The sequence below is a fragment of the Neopelma chrysocephalum genome, unplaced genomic scaffold, assembly GCF_003984885.1.
Source record: "Neopelma chrysocephalum unplaced genomic scaffold, ASM398488v2 Primary Assembly neopelma1_24, whole genome shotgun sequence".
In the NCBI taxonomy this organism is placed as follows: domain Eukaryota; kingdom Metazoa; phylum Chordata; class Aves; order Passeriformes; family Pipridae; genus Neopelma; species Neopelma chrysocephalum.
Window position 1 is genome coordinate 44,918,060 of NW_020897693.1, and position 20,914 is coordinate 44,938,973.

The 20,914-nt window shown below is 39.3% G+C and overlaps 1 protein-coding gene across 2 annotated transcripts in view; it reads right to left on the reverse strand.

Moving 5' to 3' along the window:
- Positions 1-17,077: 17,077 nt before the first annotated feature.
- Positions 17,078-20,914, reverse strand: part of SETD3 (SET domain containing 3, actin histidine methyltransferase) — a 66,851-nt gene continuing 63,014 nt past the window's right edge. Inside the window, exons 12-13 of one of the 2 annotated variants that reach the window (XM_027673939.1) lie at positions 20,465-20,625; positions 17,078-19,881 (exon numbers count right to left, since the gene is read on the reverse strand). In XM_027673939.1, the coding sequence (XP_027529740.1) occupies positions 19,438-19,881; positions 20,465-20,625 (605 nt within the window). In that variant the 3' untranslated portion in view covers positions 17,078-19,437. Of the gene's footprint in view, positions 19,882-20,464; positions 20,648-20,914 lie in introns of both variants that reach the window. The other variant, XR_003532649.1, reaches the window with a different exon arrangement.

The window sequence follows — 20,914 nt, forward strand, 5'->3', positions numbered from 1 at the left end:
TTGGATACTAGTATTGACAGTATTGATATATATTCCTATGGCTTAGAAAGAAAGAGAGAGTAAACAAAGTAAACCAAAGAGTTTCTAAAATGGCAAGTAAGGAACCAGGTGGATTAAATGACACTTTTGAGGTGCATCACACATTAAAAGGATGAGGTCATTGTCCTTCCAAAGGGACACTGTTAGGCAGTGTCTACTAGTATCTAGTATCTACTAGGTTCAACACAGCCCATTTTTAGGAAAAAGAGACACATCACTGTATATTGGCTTTAGCATTTATAAGGAGAGTAAGCAGGTAAACCTGAGAGGTAAACCCATAACTTCCTCACAACAGAGATAGGGGAGATAATCTTGGTGGAAGTCTCAACAACAGCCAGGACTGGCCCACCACATCCCTTCTGCCCCTGTGCATGGTCTTGGCTACCTCTGTCAGCTCCTGTTTCTTCTTCTTGTGCCAACCACCTCCAGGGGAACAGTTCAACCGAATTTCCTAGAATAGAGACATAAATTTCTCCTTCTGCACCATGAGTAGCTGCTGCCGCCTATGGGAGTTGTCATCCTTCCTGCATAGGAAAAATACAGTGAAGGGAAGAGGCTCAAATCCCATGCAGGTTTAGGAAAGAGCTTATTTCTAGTCTAGGGGAGCAGAATGTCAGCCCCACTGTCTCCAATGCCAATCCCAGCTCAAGAAAGCAGAATCTGCAGTGCTACCACAGATTTCACCACCTTCAACAGCTACTGATAAGCCATTAAAAGCTACTTCAAATATATCAAACTAAAAAATAGCCCCAGATTGGCTCATAGTTTCAATACACATTAAGAATTTACGCCTGTCAGCCCGAAGTTTGTAGTAAGAGATGTTTCCTAGTGACCTGGGAGTAGGTATGTAAATAGTGAATTAGCAAAATGTCCGGATGACACAGAATTTTTTAGGTTACTCAAGACTATGGGGAGCTACGACATGTTCCAGAAAGACTTGACCAGACAGCATGATGGAAGATGAAATTCAGCATAGACATGTGCAAGCTAATGCACACTGCAGGAAATAATTTAAGCTTTCATACATGCCAAGGGACTGTGAATTAGTGATGAGAGGCATTATGGTGGACAGACAATGCCTTCAGTGAAGCTGGCTGCACAAAGTACAGTCCGGGTCAGCTCCTGAATGAGGGGAAATTCAGCTATCTAAAGGTAAGTGGGCTGGTACTTACATGGGAGAAACCTTCTAGGTCAGGCTGGAACATAATTTAAAGCTACCTGGGAATGAGGCAGCTCTGGAATCATTTCTCTCACTTTGCCTCAGCCAGGTCTTCTGGGGCTTACATCTTACACACTGAGAAGGTCAGGATAGTTGTCAAGCCTTGTAAAAGACCTGGACCTCACTGAATTCTTTTTCCATCCATGAAGTCCTTGAAAAGTGACAGATATCCTGACAAAGGCTCAAACTTGGCAATTAAATTCCCATGAGCTGGAATTAGAAAAGGTGTCCCACTTACACGAATAGATTGCATAAATTGTATTTGGAGGTAGTTTCAACAAGGCTAGTTCTCTGGGTTTTGCTGTGAATGAGCCAAATGTACCTTTAACATAGGGCACTGTTGAAGTATTACTAAAACTGAACCCCCCTGGAGTGGGAAATAGAAGATCCTTTATTTTTTTTTTTTCTTTAAGACAAGGAGCATAAAACAATGGCTGGGAGTGAAAGCCCTGTAAATTAATTTGTATTATAATTTCTGCAATGCCTTTGTATATAAATGGAAGTTACGTACATAATTTATTGATGCTGGTATATGTGAATTGGAGTCTCAAACCCCTTCAAATACACTCACTCAAGCATGATGTGTAGAGCACTAACACTCTCAGGCAGTGTGCAGATTGCAATACTAAAAAAAAAATCACTCTAATACTGTATGTTACAATAATAAATGCAGGAATTAAAGGTTTTTACCTCTCTGTAAATAAATTATGCATATGTAGTTTTAAATTAGCCAAATTAAATGATTAAAGACACTCCATTCCTTCATAAACTTGTCTCAGGAGTAAGGAATGCAGCATACAAGCAGAGTTCTCTGATTCCTCTGAGCCTTGCTGTTTCATTTGAAGCAGTCTTAGATGCACTCCCCTTTTCTCACAGCTTTGCAAGGACAGGAGGAGTTTTTTCTTTCAGCTAATTATTTTCAGATAAATGCAAGTGTTGAGATTAGAAGCACTACTTTTGTTTGCATCTCCTCATTGGGATGTTGCTGCTGCTGGAGAAAGTAGCACGTGGCTCCTCAGAAGTCAGCCTGCCCATAGCAACTAGTTCCAACATTTCTGCCTCTAGATTTAACCAAGGGAGTCAAATAGGCACATCTCTTCATGACTGTGCTGGCACCATAAGTGGACAACATTCCTGAAATGCAGGTCCACAGAGTCTTCTCTGCACAGAGAACTGTTGTCCCGTTCTGGCAATGATTCTGTGATTTGCTGTAGTCCGTGGCACTGCGGTACATTGGTACCATGACTCACACTTGGCTACAAACATTGTTGCCAATTTTCCTGTGGGTGGGAGTTCAGGCCATCGCTCAACAGATGCATTTCTTACTCATTCCATGAAATGGCACTGTAGCCTTGAGCCTAAACTCACCAGTCACAAGAAGAAACTGCAGAGATTTGAAGAGTGTTTCTTTCCCAGTATTACCAGTGCTGTCCTATCACCATATTACCAAACAGGGCTTGACTGTGCTATGTCCTAGATACCAAATTAGCTCAATTCTTCTAGGTAAAATCTGGACAGTATCTGTTACTCTCAAAGCACTTAGCTCAAGATGTCATTTTATAGATGGAGAAGCAGGCACAGAAAAACACAGCACCTTTCTCAAGGTCACAGGGTAGGGCAGTGGAAGAGCTGGGACACTTGGCTATCACTGTATGTCCTGCCCCCCCGGGCAGCACCACCATGGTCATTTCATTGGCTGAAAACAGAGTTCTCCAAAACACCAAGAATGGTTCGACAGACATCTCTGTCTTACATGCAAGATATTGTGTGATGTTGTTTCATATCTTGCCACTGCAAGATATTGTTTCAACTTTACTCAACACCTCGCAAGCAACTTCGTTTCTAGACAGCTCAGGCATTTACAGATGTTAAAACTGCTTAAGGTTGTATTACCAAAAGGGTCTACTGAAATCTGCATATTAAAAAAAAAAAAAAAAACAACAAAAAAACAAAACTCAAAAAAACCCAGGAATGCCCATCTAAAATAGCTTTCAACTGGATTTTACATGTCTCTACATGCAAAGAGTATACAAGCTTATTACTCTGTTTAAAAATGTGTATTTTAGTGGAACTCTCTCCACAGAAATCAGCTCAAATGATGATGTCAAAGCAATGTGAAAGCAGAAGGAGTTTAAGTGAAGGCAGTGCAGGTATGGCACAACGCACAGAGCTTGTTAGCATTTCTCCTTTAATTGCACCTGTAAGTACAGTGTGCTGATATATGCATTCATTCACTGTATTTTGACCATGTTTCCTCTTCTTGTAATGAAACCAACCTAGGCTTAACACATTGCATGTAAGAAAGAGATGTCTGTCAAACCATTCTTGGTGTTTTGGAGAACTCCATTTTCAACAGCAGAAGAAGTTGACTCTTCACAGCATATAAGCAGTGCTTTGGGAAGCAAGCTCTAAGTACAGGCAGTGGGATCAAGAAACATAACAGATTTTAAAGTGCAACTTTATGAGTTTATGAAGGCAATTATAGATAAATATGAAAAATAGTATCTTCAGGGAATCAGATTTAATAATCCAGAGGTTCCTGACCATAGTATGCAACTCATCTTTGGAATTAGGGTAGCTGTTCCAAGGTAACTAAATACTAAGATATTTATGATTCAGACAGAAGGTAGTTACAATGGACTCAAGTCAAAATGAAAAGAGTTATTTTGAACTTCTAAAAAAAAGTATTATTCATTTGGTTTAAGCTTTGGAAGAGAGTAGGGAAAAATTTTAGCCTCAGAGTGCCAATAATGATTCTGCTTGATCCTAACTAAACAAGCTTCAAACTGCTTCCAAGATATTTTTTTAAATGCTATATAAATCTGTCATTGCAATCTTTAATGCAAGTTTTTGAGTACAAATAGAGCCTCATGATGAAATGGAGATTATGAGCTCATTACGTTTATAGCATGAACCAGGGGGGTTGGATATTAATGGGGCATATACACTGGAAAGAGTTGTGATCTTTCATTTAGAAATCTTCTATTCTAGAGTTTGCTGCAGAATTGGAACAGTGGAATGTAATGTTCACACAAAACAATGGCTGGCCATTAGGCTATGAGCTCTTTGGAATTTGGTTCTAGTGTGATGGGTCGCCTATTTGCCATGGCCTCCAGCATCAGTTCAGTACAAATAGTGACACATATTCCTTTTCCCACCTGTTTGCAAAGCTTACTAGGACGTGTTTTCAACATCACAAGAAGCTGCTACAAGCTGACATCCATGTATACATACAAAATGTGCATCACATGGCCATGAAAACCAGGAAATACTTCACACTTTTAAATCACCTGTTTGGATTCTGTGTGAGATATGTGTGAAAGACATATGTGAAGGGCAGAGATTAGGGCATCTTTGATGGCAGGTACGCAGTGGGGTGGCTGAATGAAAGTGCAGGAGGAACTGAGAAAAAGTCTGAACTAAAGAGGACATGAAAAGCCTGGCTCGGGGGGGGGGGGGGGCAGGGCTGGACCCCTGCTCCACATGTGTGTGGTTTGGCAGTAACCCACTCAGATCAGATCCTTCTCTTGCACGATTCATGTCCGTGGCTTTTTCTGCAGGTGAGCTTCGATAGAGCAGCCCAGAGAGCCAACCATACCCTTGGCTGCATCAAAACCAGCATGACCAGGAGGTCCAAGGAGGTGATTCTTCTCCTCGACTCTGCTCTTGTGAGACTCCACCCAGAGTGCTGCATCTGGCTCTGGGACCCCAGCATAAGAAGGATGTGGACCTGTTGGAGTGAGTCTAGAGGAGGACCATGAAGATGATTAGAGGGATGGAGTCCCTCCCTACTGAGAAAAGGCTGAGAGAATTGGGATGTTTAGCCTGGAGAAGAGAAGGCTCCGAGGAAACCTTATTGAGGCCTTTCAGTACCTGAAGGGGGCCTACAAGAGCGCTGTAAAGAGACTGTTTACAAGGGATAGGACAAGGAGGGATGTCTTCAGACTGAAATATAGGATGTTTAGATTAGATATTGGGAAGAAATTATTTACTGTGAAGGTGGTGAGGCACTGGAACAGGTTGCCCAGAGAAGTTGTGGATGCCCCATCTCTGAAAGTGCTCAAGCCCAGGTTGGGTGGGACTCTGGGCAACCTGGTCTAGTGGAAGGTGTCCCTGCCTACTGCAAGGGAGTTGGAACAAGATGATATTTCAGGTCCCTTCCAACCCAAGCCATTCTGTGATTCTATGGCTGTGAAGGCTTGCAGAGACCCTGGTAAGAAACCACACAGCTTTGTTTGCAAACATCTCTGGCCTGACGCTGCCTGACTGAGCAGAGGCATTTCTTTCAGACCATTTCTAGGAGATGCCTGCCTCAAGAATTGCCTAGTGCAGATGATCCATGTTCTTCCTTACTGAATGGCTGTATAAACTAGCTCCTGAGCATGAACATATTTAACAAGAGCCACAAATACCCATTCTGTACAGTCCTTATCCACAGTAAAAAGTGAAAGTACCTGGAGAGACAAGTTTTGGTTCAACCCACTATTGGGAAAACTGAATTTGGAGCTGAACTTCACAAACTTTGCAAGCAGTTCTGTAATGTTATTTTTCTAAAATTATGACTAAATGTGAAAAGTGTGGAGTTTAGCAATCTCTGATCCAAAAAATGTACTGGAGAACATGTCCCTATTTTTATCCATGTAAGTAAAAATATTCCAGAAGACATTAAACTTGACTGTAGAATTTCTTGTCAGAACATGGCATGCAGCACACAAACCTAGGGAGATCAAAAAACCACCAGTGCTGGACTTATAAAAATAAGGAAATTCATCTAAAAAACTTAACTGAAGAAGATGTAACAATTTTAGGCACAATAAATTAAGATAATCATGGAGCTTTTACATTCTGGTCCAACATACTTGTTAAAAGGGACCATGAAAACTGAGAACTTTTTAATGCACCTAAATTCAAAACCAGATGCCTAGAAACCAAAATACAGGTTCCACCTGTGAACTGTGGAAACTGTATCATCAGTACTAGTGATGGAAATGATGAGTATGGAATTCAATGGGACTGTCAAAATAATATTAAGACAAAAAGGACTATTGAAGCACTTTGATATTTGGTCAGGCAAAATGGCAATTAAAAACATAAATATCACCATAAACAGCCTTGGTGTTATGAGCAACAACATATATACCAGTTGAGAAACCTTTGAAAAGTACTGAAAAATTAGAGGAACACGGAGGGGACATCCTAAAATGACTCTCAGGCTGGAGGAAACTTTCAGCAAGAGTCCTTCTGTGCCTGTCTCATCAAAAGAAGAAGCCTGGGAGGTAAACTTGACTATTCCATACAAGTATATTCACAGAGGGAAATTTCCAGGGACTAAAGAGAGAGCTTTTGCATCCAGCAAAACAAAGCAGCACAAAATCTACCATTAGGACCTGAAGCAATAGGAAAATTTTGTTTTTGAAAGGGAGAGTCATCAAATATTGAAACAAGCTGCCAAAAATAGCAACAGAATCACCATCTTTTCCTATCATTGTATCAGCATTTGTCTTGGACAAATGCACATTATGGATGTATATCAGATAACTGAATTCAGCTGAGGGGTTCAGGGTCAGTGATCTAGTGGACCCTTCCAGCCTCAAGGTATAAATCTAGAGGTGGTGTGGTTACTCCTAGTGCATTCTGGAAAGGATATAATAGCACCTGCTCAGGCTTCGGGGCTTTCATTAATCTTTTTAAAGGATCAGGATAAGGATCTTCAAGGAAACAGCTTCCCAAATCTGCAGGTTCCTGAGCTACTTGTTCTACATTTCTATTAAGCATCAGTAGTGTAGATGCTGCCTCCTTGTACTTCATTGTCTTTTTCATGGTCTTTTTGACTACCAGGCCTCTTCAGACATGCCCCTAGCTAATAGCAACTTACTGGTTACTGGAGAAGACTTCTCACTCCTACAATATCATCCAAGATTCACAGCTTGTTTCAATAGGTGTTCCCCTGCAGCCCAGGGTTAGCTAATAAATACCTCGATTACAGCATTCATGAGAGATGATTTACATTTTTTCATTAAAAATGTCACTGGAAGTCCAGTCTTCCCTTGCAAAAAAATTTGAAGCCACTGACAACATCATACGTGGCTGATATTAATTAAAGTAGAGGATGACAGCACTTGGAAAATGACCTTTAACGAATGCTTGTTCTTTAGTTAGACTAGGTCATTACTAGAGATTACTGAGCACTTTCAATAAAGCTGGAATCTCTGACTCATCTTCAGCTCTAAATTTGAACTATGAAAAGTAATGGAGACTCTTCATGTACCCCTGCTACTAGCCTGCCCCACCACAACAGACTGTTAGTAAGCCCTGTGTATCATTTGCTCCAAGCAGCAGGAGGAAGGAGGTGGTAAGCTTCACTTTATCCCCCACAAGCAGAGCCTTTTCTTTGCTGCACAGAATCAGGCTTGGGAAGATTGAAGACAACCATCCCCGACACATTTCCTTTTATCATCAACACCCAGGTTGTGGAAAAGGGAAGAAAAGCAAGCTTGCAGTCTGTGTTGTCACAGGTAACAGCCATGTCCAAACACAGAGACAGAGTAACTTTAAGGAGCTGCACTGCTGCACCTTATCCCTGGGCAGTACCTTCCCTGCACCATGGCTTCACTCCAGGGCAGTGAGACTGCAGTTGGCTGTGCTCTGAGCTCCCTGATGCCATGGTTCATCCTAGTTTCTTCTGGGGAAAGAAGAAACCTTAAAACACTGGAGTTTCAGTATGCATTGCTGGAAGAAATTCATTTAGAGAGACTCTTTGTGCTCTCAGTTCAGTCCCACCAGATGTCATGGAGCTGAGGACAAAGCTGCAAGCATGGCAAACACCATGCAGAAGAAAGGACAGTGGGGGGTAGTCACTCTGTTCCAGTACCCCTGGACAAGATGGGGTGAGCAAAACAAAAATCTCCCAACCAAGTCTCTCTGTTTAGAGAGCAGGGCTTCCCACCATGCTTGACAGCCAGTGAGTGGGCTCCGCCAAATCCTGCAACTTGCTCCTTTCTGTGCGAGCCATTAAATGAAGGTTCTGGGCATAAACTGTGCTGAGAAATTATGCTGCAGTTTAAGAGAGTCAGAACAGAAGGCCTGCTTAGGAAGCAGTTTGAAATTATTGAGAGCAGCACTTCACATTTCCACAGCAGAAGCCTTTATAGGCTGGAAGTCTCAAACCTTGATCACTTCCAATTGAACCACTTATAAAAAATGTGCACTGCTGGAATATTTTAAATGACTGTGTGCAGTGTGTACTGACTGAACATTAGGGGCTTCAATTAAATAACAGTTCAGAACATAATGAACTGAAAAATTTCACACTCTCTAAAGTGAGATAAGTATGAAGAAGAGAGAATTAAGAAGTAGTGCTCTGAAAGTGGCACCAGCCACTGCCTGACAAGATTCAGGCAGAAACATAACAGAACAGTTTGTGAATTAGAGTGTTATGCTTGGTTCTGGGGGTTTTTTTCCAGACCCCTCAGAGAGCACAGGAAACGGTCAGGTCCTTTTATGAAAAAAGGGTGACAGTACTTGTGCTGAAATTGGGGATGAAACTACCCTGTGAGCTTGGCTCAGTCATGTCTGAAGTTAGGCACTTCTGGAAGCACAGTTAGTCAGCTGTTCCCTGCTGTGGGCTGAGTGGATAATCTGGAGCTCAAGTCCAAGGTTCTGGCTTGACATTTAGCTAATACCAACTCCTTCTGCAGTTCTTGCATTTACTGATGAAATAATCTTCTCCTATGACCCACCTGAACCAGACAGATACAGTACAACATCTGAAACTGCTTACAGCAGTGGAGAATGACACAGCAAAGACTGTTCCCAATCTCCATTTTCTCTGAAAAGAGAAAAAGGAAGAGCAAAGGTAGAGATCCTGCACCACTGAATGAGGCCATTGCTCCAGAATACTGCAGCATGCTTTACAAAAGGAAAAACTGACACTCAGAGTGCCAACATACTGACTTCAAACTAGGGCTATTCTCCCTTTGTTCCATGGTTGGCTTGTTAGCTTTGGAGGTAAATCCCTTTACAGACTTCCATGATCTCTAGAGCTCACTTATTTGGTTTGAAATGGAACAAAATGAGATCTCATTCCAGTAAGTACCGTATTTATCCTATTATGAGAGAGGGCATGGGTGTCTTTAGAGATCTCGCAAATATGAAAGATATTCAAAAGAGCCAACAAACTGAAAACCAGAAAAATTGACACACTTCAGATTTTTAGGGTTATTAGGTTTAACATTTCTATGTTTGAGGTTTTAACAGACTCATTACTATCATTCTGTATGTATTATCTCATATCAGCCTTACAAACATCTTGGTGGCACCTGCTCTATGTGTGTCCTCCTCCTTCATAACTCGTGAGGTCCTATAGCCAAGTGCCAGCTAACCAAAGCAGCTGTACTTTTTAGGAGCCCATGAAGGCTGAAGATGATGGACAGCTATATCAACCTCTACCAAGGTTGGTATATCACTTACATGCTGCATTTGACTTGATATAAGACTAAAAAAGTCCAATAGCTTAAAAGCATGTGGATCTTATTTAGTGGTTATTTCAAGTCAGAGAGAGTTAACTCAGTTTGCCAGCAAGTGTTCATGGGGATATTAATAATCAGGTGGGAGTCAGGAGCAAGAGCCTGCATTTATTCCAGTTTACCTGACATAAACCCAGCATATGAAAAATCTGATCAGATTACAAAAAACATTTGTAAGCATATGCAGTAAGCTTAATGATTTAGGAGTTCTATAAAAATTGTAAGTGTGCTCTGATCTTCAAAAAAAGCTTGTCAAATAAAATAAAATAGAAGGGAAACTTATGCACACTTCCTCAAGCTCCATATTGCCAAACTGATGAGTCTGTTATCAAAGACTCAGTCTAACTGGTCTTTTGAGGAATGTAGGAAATCCAGCCCAGACCACTGAACTTCCATTCTGTCATGCATAGAAAAAGCATCAAAAGCAATGCAAAAACCTTGCTCCTCAGACAACCATGTAATTACCTGCCCAGGGGCTAAGTTTCTACCTTCCCTCCTCAGTCTAAATCTGCTTGTAATCTTAGGGCCGAGGACTAATTGTCATCCTAACTTTGCCTATTTCCTTTAAGAGAAATTTGAAGCATTGAGAACAATGCTTTGCCTTTTCAGACGCCTCCTAAGTGGTGGGTTTCTTGTTTTGTTTGCTATAGCATGAAGTGTCAGTGGTCAACTATGTTTTATTGGGTCAGTTTGAGGTTCTCTGCCTTTTAGACTGCCTCTTGTCCTCCCATGTAAAGGAGGATGAATGGTATTGTGGCTGGACCAAAAATCAACTTTCCAGTTCAGATCCAAGTTTGTTCTTCACTTTGCAGCAAAATTCATTCTTGATCACTTGTACCAGAGGACAAAAAGCTATTAAGATATTGATCTCTTTGAGTCTTTGACTTCAACATTTCAAAGAAATGGGTTGAAGTCATAGAATCATACTACCTTACACTCTCAAAATGTAATTTCAAATCCAAATCAGAGGTTTTAAACTCAAGTTGCTTTTGTGAACCAGGCATGCTTCTTCTGACTTTCATGGCTGACCACTAACTGTGATAAGGGCTGTCTCCATATGGATTTTCTGTAAGCTAACAACGTATAAGCTTATGAAGCAGGTCTATCCTTAAAGCAGAGCACTACCAGACTGGTGATTTTAATGGGACTCAGCAATCTCTGAGCTTTCCATAATTTTGCCAGATTTGAAGATGAACAAAAAATTCTTCACAGTTGACACTTAAGTAACTTGAAAAATGGTTAAGAAACATGTAGGGAAATGCAGAGATCACGTCACTGCCCAGGTTTTGTTTTTTTAACAAATCAGCCTTGAAACATCAAAAGAGGATGTCTTGATACATCAAATGTTTTCAGTTTTCTACACAAGGAAGATATGCTAAATCTCACCCTTTCCTACAGATTTGTGCAGTTTAGACTAACACATCCCTGAGAGAACATTTTTGTCAATAAATCAACAGTTATGCCTTTCCTTAAACACCTTTTGTTACTTTTTATATCTGTATCACAACTACTCATTACCTCAGAGAGTCGTTAGAGCTTCTCTCATACAGAAGTTCCACCTTGTTGTCTGTATTTGACTCTTTATATCTTCTTGGAAATGGGATGTTCCTCAGCGTTTTCTAAGTTATTTGCATTTGCCATCACTGACCAAACCCAGGAAAGATGCCATAACAGAACAGGTACAATTACACCTGTGAATGCCAGTCTGTCCTTGGGGGAGGCTTAGCACAGTCCTGCTGTTATAGCAATACTTTCTTCCCTCAATCCATGACTAGGGAGAAAAAACCTGCAATGCTTAAATATCTTCTATTCCTAAAGAGGAACTGCTTATTTTAGTAAACATTTGTTCTAAACATGTAGCAGGCACATCTCTTTTCCTCTTTCTAGAAACAACCTTGTAGTTTGTTCATAAAACTATTATTTCTCAAGAACCTGAAAATGAAACCATCTCTTGTGACCAGCACCACATATGCAGGCTCTGCCACCTTATTGTAGCCCCTTCTTCATGTCAGAAAACATAATAATGCTTCTTCATCTCAGAAAAGTACTGCAAAAATTCAGCTTTGTGAGAGCTGCAAGGCATTTAGAAACCATCGGGAGAAAACGTGCCATGAAAGTGAATGTCTTCACTGCGGGATGCAAATATATGTTAAGCAATAAAATTCTAGTTCCTAAATAGGCTTGTCTTGCTTTGATATTCAAGGATATGAAAAAAAGACATACTTCTCATTTAATCCTGCCAAGATATAAAACTTGCCTATTTTTATACAGTTGCCCAATATGGATGACAAAAATAGCTTTCTTAATAAAGAGAAAGAAGAGGAAAAGACTAGTTAATTTCTTCTGATGCAAAGGCATGAGGTCCACCTCAAGCCTGCACATCATTTTTAGGCTGAAGTTCTTACCTGTTGAACCTCATACCACTGAGAAAAAATGCTGCTGCTTCTTGAAACTCAGCTTAAGATGTCTGAATTGTTCTGTCAGAGAATATTACTACTCCCAAAAGTAAAATCCAAAGAAAAGATTGATATACTTTGCTGAGAGTAAGCTTGATAACTATCATTGTGCTGTGTATTTGCTTCTTGCAGCAGATGATATTTGATCACTAGAAATTATTACTTAGTTTTAGCTGAAAATATTTTGAATCAAGTGACTCTGTCCCACAAGTATTGCTACTAACTAGTGAGCATTTAGACAGCATTAGCATAGGTTAATAACTCCTCTCAAAGGGAGAAAGAGCAGAGAGTACCTCAACTGAGATTGCGCACGTGTAAAAACCTCTGGAGACAACGCAAGAGTTTTTAAAGCAGCAGCTAGACCTCTCCTGTGAAAAATAAGCCACAACAGTGCCAAACTGTGTTGCATTTTAAACTCAAAACCCACTTTTTTTTTTTCCAGGGGGAAATAATTTCATCTAATCTTGAGTGATGATATTCAAATATAAATGCTGTGCAATCACATTGGTGCACATGTTAATAGTGCTGGACAGTTTGTACCCCTGTACTTGACGTGAGCCTATTCAGCAGCACAGGACTGAGAATTTGTGACAATTATATAGCCATTTTTAAGGTTTGGGTAGTAGTACTTGCACTACTTAATGAAAAAATTACACAGGAAACACTATTTTTTTTACTCCACAGCTTCTTATTATTTGAAAGGCTTGTGTGTCATTCCTGCACTGAAGTGTTCAGCACCAGCCTATACACTGCTGCAGTAATACTACAGAAGGATTCATTGTCTTAGTCAATACCTAAAAACTTCAAAAATGTATGTAAAAATAAGTTTCCAAAAATCACTCAGCACTGACATAATACTAAAGATGCAATGATTTTATTAACATAGCAAATGACTAGTTCTGATTCATCTGCAAACACTTCTTCAGTGGATGATACAATTTAAAACTAATAAATATGCTTTTTGATAGATTCTTTTCAGAGGTTTCAAAAATGTCAATGTAATTTTTAAGCAATAGCTTAAGAGACAAAACATGCCAATGCATCCTTTAGGAATTGATGCCACTACTTTTAACTCATCTTGTGGCTTTTTGAAATCTAGGTATTATTAAAGAATGCAGTATAACTAGGCTTTGGTCATCTGAAAACATCATCACTGTTTCCTTACTTTGCCTTTTTATGCCTTTCAGCTGTGGTTAGATGCTGTGTTAGAGCTGTGGGAAAAATCACACGTGAAAAAAATTAAAGGGACAAATTATGGATTTGCATAATTAGAAGCTAAGGTAGAGTAAGTTAACAGGGACGTAGGTGGAAATGATTTTAAACAGCTTACTGTGATGTATACTTTTCTATTTCATTTACGCTATTCTACTTATTTCAAATCCATAGCAGTTCTGGTCCTTTTGTTACTAACCATTCAACAGTATCTTGACAGCAGAACTACATCTTCGTTCTCATTTAATAACTATTTATCATTCTGTATCTGCCCATTTTCAAGAAGGAATAAAGTTAAGTGTTCCAGAAATTGGAAAAAATTGAAACTTGACCTTTATTAAGTGGGTTAATTGTCACAATCTCAGCATGTACGAAATTAATGACCAAAAAGTGGAACTTCAGAGTTTCAGAAGACTAGGTTAATGTCCAAAAAAGTCTAAACTCTGACCTTCTTGACATATGCCAAAAGAAACAGCCACCCTAATAAATTACTACCTGTGTGCAATTATAATAAACCATTCCTAGCATCCAATCACTTGAATTAATTGCTGCAAGGCAGTGGGACTTTCTTACAGATATTCAAGGCAATCTAAAAATTCCTTTGCAGTTCATAGGAGGCTATTTGTGCATGCCTGTTTCAGCATGGAGAGTCAATTTTAAGGCACATTATTCATACCTTTGGACCACAAATCTGTATACAACCCCACTTACTAGTGCTGAAATTAGGAGCCTTGGTTGAGTTACTAACAGCACTGAAAGCGGTGAACCAGCACAGAATAAAGCAAAGGGAATGGAATTTCCCTTAACCCATATCATAAGGCAATTGCTGGGTACAGGACACCTACACAGTTTCCAAATTTCAGCCTTATAGAGGAGAAACAGACAACTTTTGTGAATATGACAACAAACTGCAGCATATTTAAATCAAACAGCATTTTCAAAAAGAAAGCTACAAGAAATAAATGGATCCAAGTCAGCAGCACAATGTGAAATCTACTGACTTCCAGAGCACCATGTCAAACACTGATGAATGGGCCAAGAGGACAACCCACACTTTCCAATGGATAGCAAGTGCACCAAGGGAGTGGGCAGGCGGCCCCAGCCCAACACAAAGCAAGAGGCTACCTGGTCAGTAACATCTGTAAGTGAAGCAAGGAACCAAGATGGAATTAAACTATTCTTGGTCTTTTCTCATGTATGGGTTGTTACAGGGAAACGTGCTTTTTGGCCCTGTTGATTCTATTCAAAGGGCATATGACTTGTGTGTTCATGGCTGTAAAGTTGGCCCATTTTTTAAGAACAGTAATATTAAATAAAACACAAGTGTTTTAAGTTCAACTATCTAATTCTTCTGGTATTTGAATCTGTGCTTAAATAATGGTGATTCAGGTGGGAAATCAACATTACTCACACATGCAAGATTCTATTCCCTATCCTCATGCAGATTTTAAACACCTTTCTGAAGAAGCAAAGTCAAGTCTCAAAGGGCTACAGATCTGTTTAATTCCAATTCATGTTAAGGTGCTCAAAGGCACAGGATGTGGCGGTCAGCATCATCTACTTTGCCACGTCTGAACTGGATTTAATTGGAAAATGATTGTCTGGTTTCTCCAAGTTGGAAAGACAGAAGACTCAGGTTCAAAAGCCTCTTCTGTGCTTGATCAACTTTATATAATACAATTGTCCTATACCCAAAAATATCATGTGAATGAAGGTCTCTAAGTCTAGGCACGTTTTTTCAGGTCAGTGCCCTGAATACAACACTATCTTCTATTTTCAAACTGCACTCTGTGGTTTTGTCCAGTCCTTCCTTGTTGGATTAGCAAAGCCTTTCCTTACCCCCTAGTGTTGAGCAGTTGTCCCACAATGGCAGAGGAGAAGTTAATGGACAATGACTCCAACCCAGACTCCCTCTGATTGCCCCAGCACTGCACTGACAGCAAGGCAGCAGCCACTTACATCTGCTCTTTGCTGCCAGGTCAGCACAACACAACAGTTTGTAATCTGTATGTTTTCACCAGTTCCTAGGGGAAGTGAAGCCCTTGTCTAATAGTGAAATCAAAATCTCACAGTAATTACAGAACTAACTGGAGATGCTTTTACTTTAGAACACTCACTGAAATAATTCCAAAAGTTCATATTCTTCAGAATAGCAACCTCTGCCTCCCAGACAAGCTAGCTGCTGTTCACTTCTCCAGCTTTTATCTTCCACTTCAGAAAGGACATCTTGCTTTCCTCCCCTATCTAGCTTAATCTTCCATGATTAAAAATGACACCAGGTCCAGAAACCAGGACCATTTGTGGCTTTTTTTTTTCTTAATTATGGATTAAGATTTATTTTTTTTATTTTAACTGAAAAATCCTCCACATGGTTTCCAAACTTGTGGCATTTGTTAGGAAATAGATGTAGAAACTGAGAAAAGCTAAGAAAGCTCTTCTAACCATGAGTCACCAATTTAATGTGCTGTACTTTGCACAGCACGCAATGCATACAAGGAAGAAAACATGATAGAAACTATTAAATATAGATGGTAATTATGTGAAAATCATGTGGTCATATCTGACTTCAATAAGGATCAGTTCAAAATCTTCTAGAGAAAAAGGGATGGGTATTGCTTCATCAGATAAATTCGGCAGAGCATGTTTTTTTCTGAAAACTCCTATCTGGCACAGAGTACAAGAAATAGCTGGACTGACTTTCAGTCCATAAAATCAGAAAAGAGCAGTGGATTTTGGGAGCACTTTTCTTGTATCTGACTGAAAACATTTCAAATAATGTTTCATAATTACTTTTCATGTCTTTCTATAAAATAAGAGTGGATGGAAGGGGCAGCAGCAGATATTAAATCCTGTTTCTAAACATGTGAAAGAGAGAAGTCTGTGTAACCTAAATCTTCCAGAGTACCACTGAATCATGCAGGTTTCATGACTCCATGATGATCATTCCTCTCTAAAGGCAAATTAGCCTCAAGAAGGCAGTCACTGTTGAGTTGCACAGATTTTCTAAACATATCGTCTTTTAATGATGTTCAAAGGAAAGAATACTTATTCTAGCCAAGAAGATAAACCATCTCACCTCCACAGTCAGAAGGCTCTCATTTCTCCCTCAATGATGACAGCACTTAAGCTAAGGTTGCATTTACACTTTACAAACATTTTTCAGAGTGGAGGTTGTTGCTCAATTTTGTATATTTGACTTTATCAACAGAGGGATATGGACACCATCTCGCATACAGAGCCAAACAGTTATAGGTTGTTAGGGAAACGATTTATCAGTAGGTAGGTTCATGTAAAATTCAAAAGGTTTTTTTTTCCCCTGTTTTTCTTTTGGAGAACAGTCCGAGAAATCCAAGTGATGTCTTTCTTACAGGAATACTTTAGATAGCTAAACAGAAGCAAGATTTGGCATTTAGCCTGGGATTAGTGTGAACAGCCTCTTAACCAAACAGTATGAAGAAAGTTAACTTTAAAATGCTTTGAAAGGTCTGTTTTCATGACAGATGGTAATAAGGGCTCATCAGTGCCAATTTTTTTTTGTTTCCACCTCGGTTTTCAAAAGCTTAAGTTTTAGGTTAGTGCTTCTGAGGAACCATCACATGCATAGAGGAAAAATGCAAATTACAAAATTAGATTACGCACTATTTTTATTGTGTGTAACATATTTTTCTAAGTAACACTAACAAATGAAAAGTAAGAATTTGACCATGCACTCAATAGAACACTTTCCCTTTCTGTTTACTAGAATATTTTTCTTTCCCCGCCGACCCCCCCAGCTATTTCTCCTTTAATCTTTATCTGTATACCTGAACAGGTATTCCTCTTCCCACAGACCCCAAAAGATACAGCAGTCAGTAGCAGGTAGAGGTTTTGGTTGTATAATACACTCACTAGTGAAGACATGGTAGAACTATATTTTATTCAAGAAAACCCACACATTCTGCCCTGTGGTGACCACAGGCTTTGCTAAGCCATAGATATTAGCAAATACTGGAACAAAATACAGTGTATCAGATTGAATCAAAGCATTTAAATTCTGAATTACAGTTATAATTTTAAGGGAAGGCTAGTTTCAGAATTGCATCATAATATCTAGTACAATGTTGTGCAATGTAAGTGGCAGAAACAGAAATGGAATATTGGTCCTAATAAAAACCAAAATGTAATGACTTTTGTATGACATTTAAATTGTCAAGACAACAATTCATAACATTCTACCAAAGGCAGCATATAGTTACAAAAATACTGGTCCAGCATCTTGTTAGTGATGAAGCAATATCCAAGGTGCAATGGCAACGTGCCATTCTTAGTGAAATATTTTTTAAAAAACTATTTTTTCTATTTTCCCCGCACTGATACTAGCTGAACACCAGAACTGCTATGACAACCTGAAAGTCACTACTTAAACGTGTATTGCACCAAACATTGATGCAAAAGCACATTTTCCAAGTTGCAGTATAAGAGAAGCAAAATCTAATAAAACTATGAATATGCCAAAAGAGATTTTACTGCAACTGGTCTTGGATGAGCAGTTTGGAACCTCTATTGAGCTTTAAACAACTGTCCAAGCTTTCCATTCTATCCATTATCGTGAACTTAAGGATACAAAGGCAAAAGACAAAGTCCTTAATATTGAGAACAGAATTAAATCACTTTATACGCCTCTAAATTCACCAACAAAATAAAAATATTCCACCCTCCTCTCCTCCCAATACCCAGGTAATTTCAAAGTCAAGCCTTGGAATTACCCTTGTTCTGATATTGCACAGTGCTAGGGTTGTATTGTTTCCACCGAGAAGTTAAAACATATAGTATGAGGGTGACCAAAACTGCTGGTGACAGTAGACCTGCTTAACCTGTGGAGGTATCCCAAGAAATGTGCATCAGATGAAGACATAATCTAAATGGCAAAGCTCAAGGCATACTTGGCTGAGTCTGGATTTGGGCCAAAATTACATCAGCCTGCTTGCCATTTCCTTTGAGAAAGCAGTATCAATTAATATCTTAACAAAAAGACAAAGCTGAGTAAGATCAGGTAACCATGTCACATTCAGTGTTACATCCTACACCACAGAAATGAAGGAGTAGCAGACAGGAATATTAATAATATTTTCCTTTTAATAATGGTTTAGGTCAAAAGTGTAGCTTTGAAAATCTCTAGCTAGTTGTGAAAATCTGAAGAAGCTGGGAAGCGACCTCACTTTGATGAGTACAGTTTAAAGCTGTGGCTTGGCCTATCTGTTTTCAAAATCTCCAGAAGCTCTGCCAACCTTGTAAATAAAAAGTACTGCCTGGAAATAAAAAGTAGTCAGCCTTTAAAAGTTGGTGAATGTTGTACTGTAGCAGTCTAACTCTGACTGAAGAAGATGAGATACTTTTATACAGTAAACAGAAGAGAAAGTAAACTGAAATCTTCAGAGATCACTTGAAGTGTATACAATTTGGATTCTCATCAACATTTAAAACTACCAATCATAAGGTTGCCACCTTACCTTTTTCTGGACTGGCACACCTGATTTTAAACAGGTTTTCCTCCAGTCTCCCAAGTTTCTGATCCTCTCATCCAGTTTTCTGCTGTAATGCTCTCCCACCTTCATGCTGAATACCGAGTCAGTCCTGCCTTCTGCTTTTCTTGGCAGGAGGCAGTGCAAGCTTTTAATTTCGGTAGTCAGAGTGACAGAACAACAAACGCACAGCAGATAGAAGAGCTTAATTCTTCCCCAGGAAGAAAATACATTTGGTTCAACAAAGGGCTGCAAAATCTTCCAAAGGCACCTCTTTCCCCAGTTTTTGCCTGAAAGCAAGATGGCAATCTTAATTGAAAAGGGATGCTAAATCTTTTAAATAACTTAAAACTCAATTTTATATAAAGCAGCAAAACCATTTTTCTCTGCAGAAAGAGAAATGTTAACAAAGAAACACACCAACATAAATGCACTGTTCATAAACTTCAGCTAGTTTAATTTCACAAGAAAGTAAAATTTTAGGACTATTCTTTAACCTCATCATTACTTTCTGAAGAAGATTCTTTGGCAGCTTCAGTCCCTCTGTTGCTTTTCTCTTTATTTAGATTTTCACTTTCAGATTTGGTCCCATTAAATAGAGAGTTTTCACCATTTACAAACCCATTCTCTGTGACTTCAGCATCAATGGCTTCATCAATCTTTAAGTCCCCTTGCTCTTCCACATCTTCTAGGTTTCTCAGGACAATAGGGAGTCTAGAGTCTGCCACAGTGTTCTCCAACAAGGCAATATTGCTCTCTTCATATTTAGGAAGCGGAGCTCCATCTGCCATTTGTTTGGTATAATACTCTCGGCTGGCAGCTGCACTCTTCACTGCTTTCTCCAAGATCTCTTTTTCACCCAAGCGCAATTTGATAGCCATGACCGCATGTGGAGTAAGGTCATGAGACTCCAAGAAGGACTTATCACCCTGTTAGAAAAGAAAAAGCAGGTTTGTTAGTAACAACCAGCACAGTAAAACAATGCTTCACCTTTCTTTCTGTTAACAGTGACACCAGGATTTCCAGGCTGAGACAAATGGACATGAGGGGGTCTGCAAGGAGTCCCAGTGAAATTTGCCATGAATTCATAAAGAAGCCCAAAATTTCTCTCCATAAATCAGTCTGCATAACAAGCGAAGTCAGGTGACTTCACAAATATACGCAACATGTAGTTCACTTATACACTTGCAATAGTAGTGCATTTCTTTGCAGACTGTAGAATGCAACTTCAGACAAGTTGAAACTGATTCCCCATCTTATTTGCAGAGAAAAAAGCAGGTAATCTCTATTTGGAGAATCAAAGAAAAAATACATTACCAAAATTACATTAACAAAATTTTCTTTTTTGCAATCTTATTTGATTTTCCTTAGATAATGCAAAACTGTTTCTACACTTTAAAAAGTACAGAATGAATTATGTACTAACATTCAGATTGAAGTTTGCAAAGACAAGATGAAGGACAGAACACAGAACAGTTCAGACACTTAAATTACACATAATGATGATTTTACCTCCACAGTTGTTTTATAGGTTTTCAAAAGAAGGGATGCTCTGGCTTCTAGGAATGTCCAAAGTTTAACTTCATTGTCCCAGCTAACAGGAAACTCAGAGTTCCCCAGAGTGAAGATTTTGTCAATGGCATGCTCACCTATCAAATGTTCCTTCAGCTCTTCTACAATAAGTACAAAACCAGTCTGTTAAAAAACAATCTGCTTTGAGCAGCTAACAAAAAATAATTCTCTCCTCAAATAAGAATTATCAGATATGCTAGTTATTTCTAGGGTTTGGCTCAAAGAGACAACTGAAAGTCTTGAGGTCAGCAGAAAATCGGCATTCTGCTCCACTTGGAAATAAAGATACTTTATAAATCACAGCCTCTCATACACAGCAGAAGCCTGTGACAGTGAGATGGAATGTTTTGTAAAACACTTGATAAACAAAAGGGACTAAATGTTTAAAGA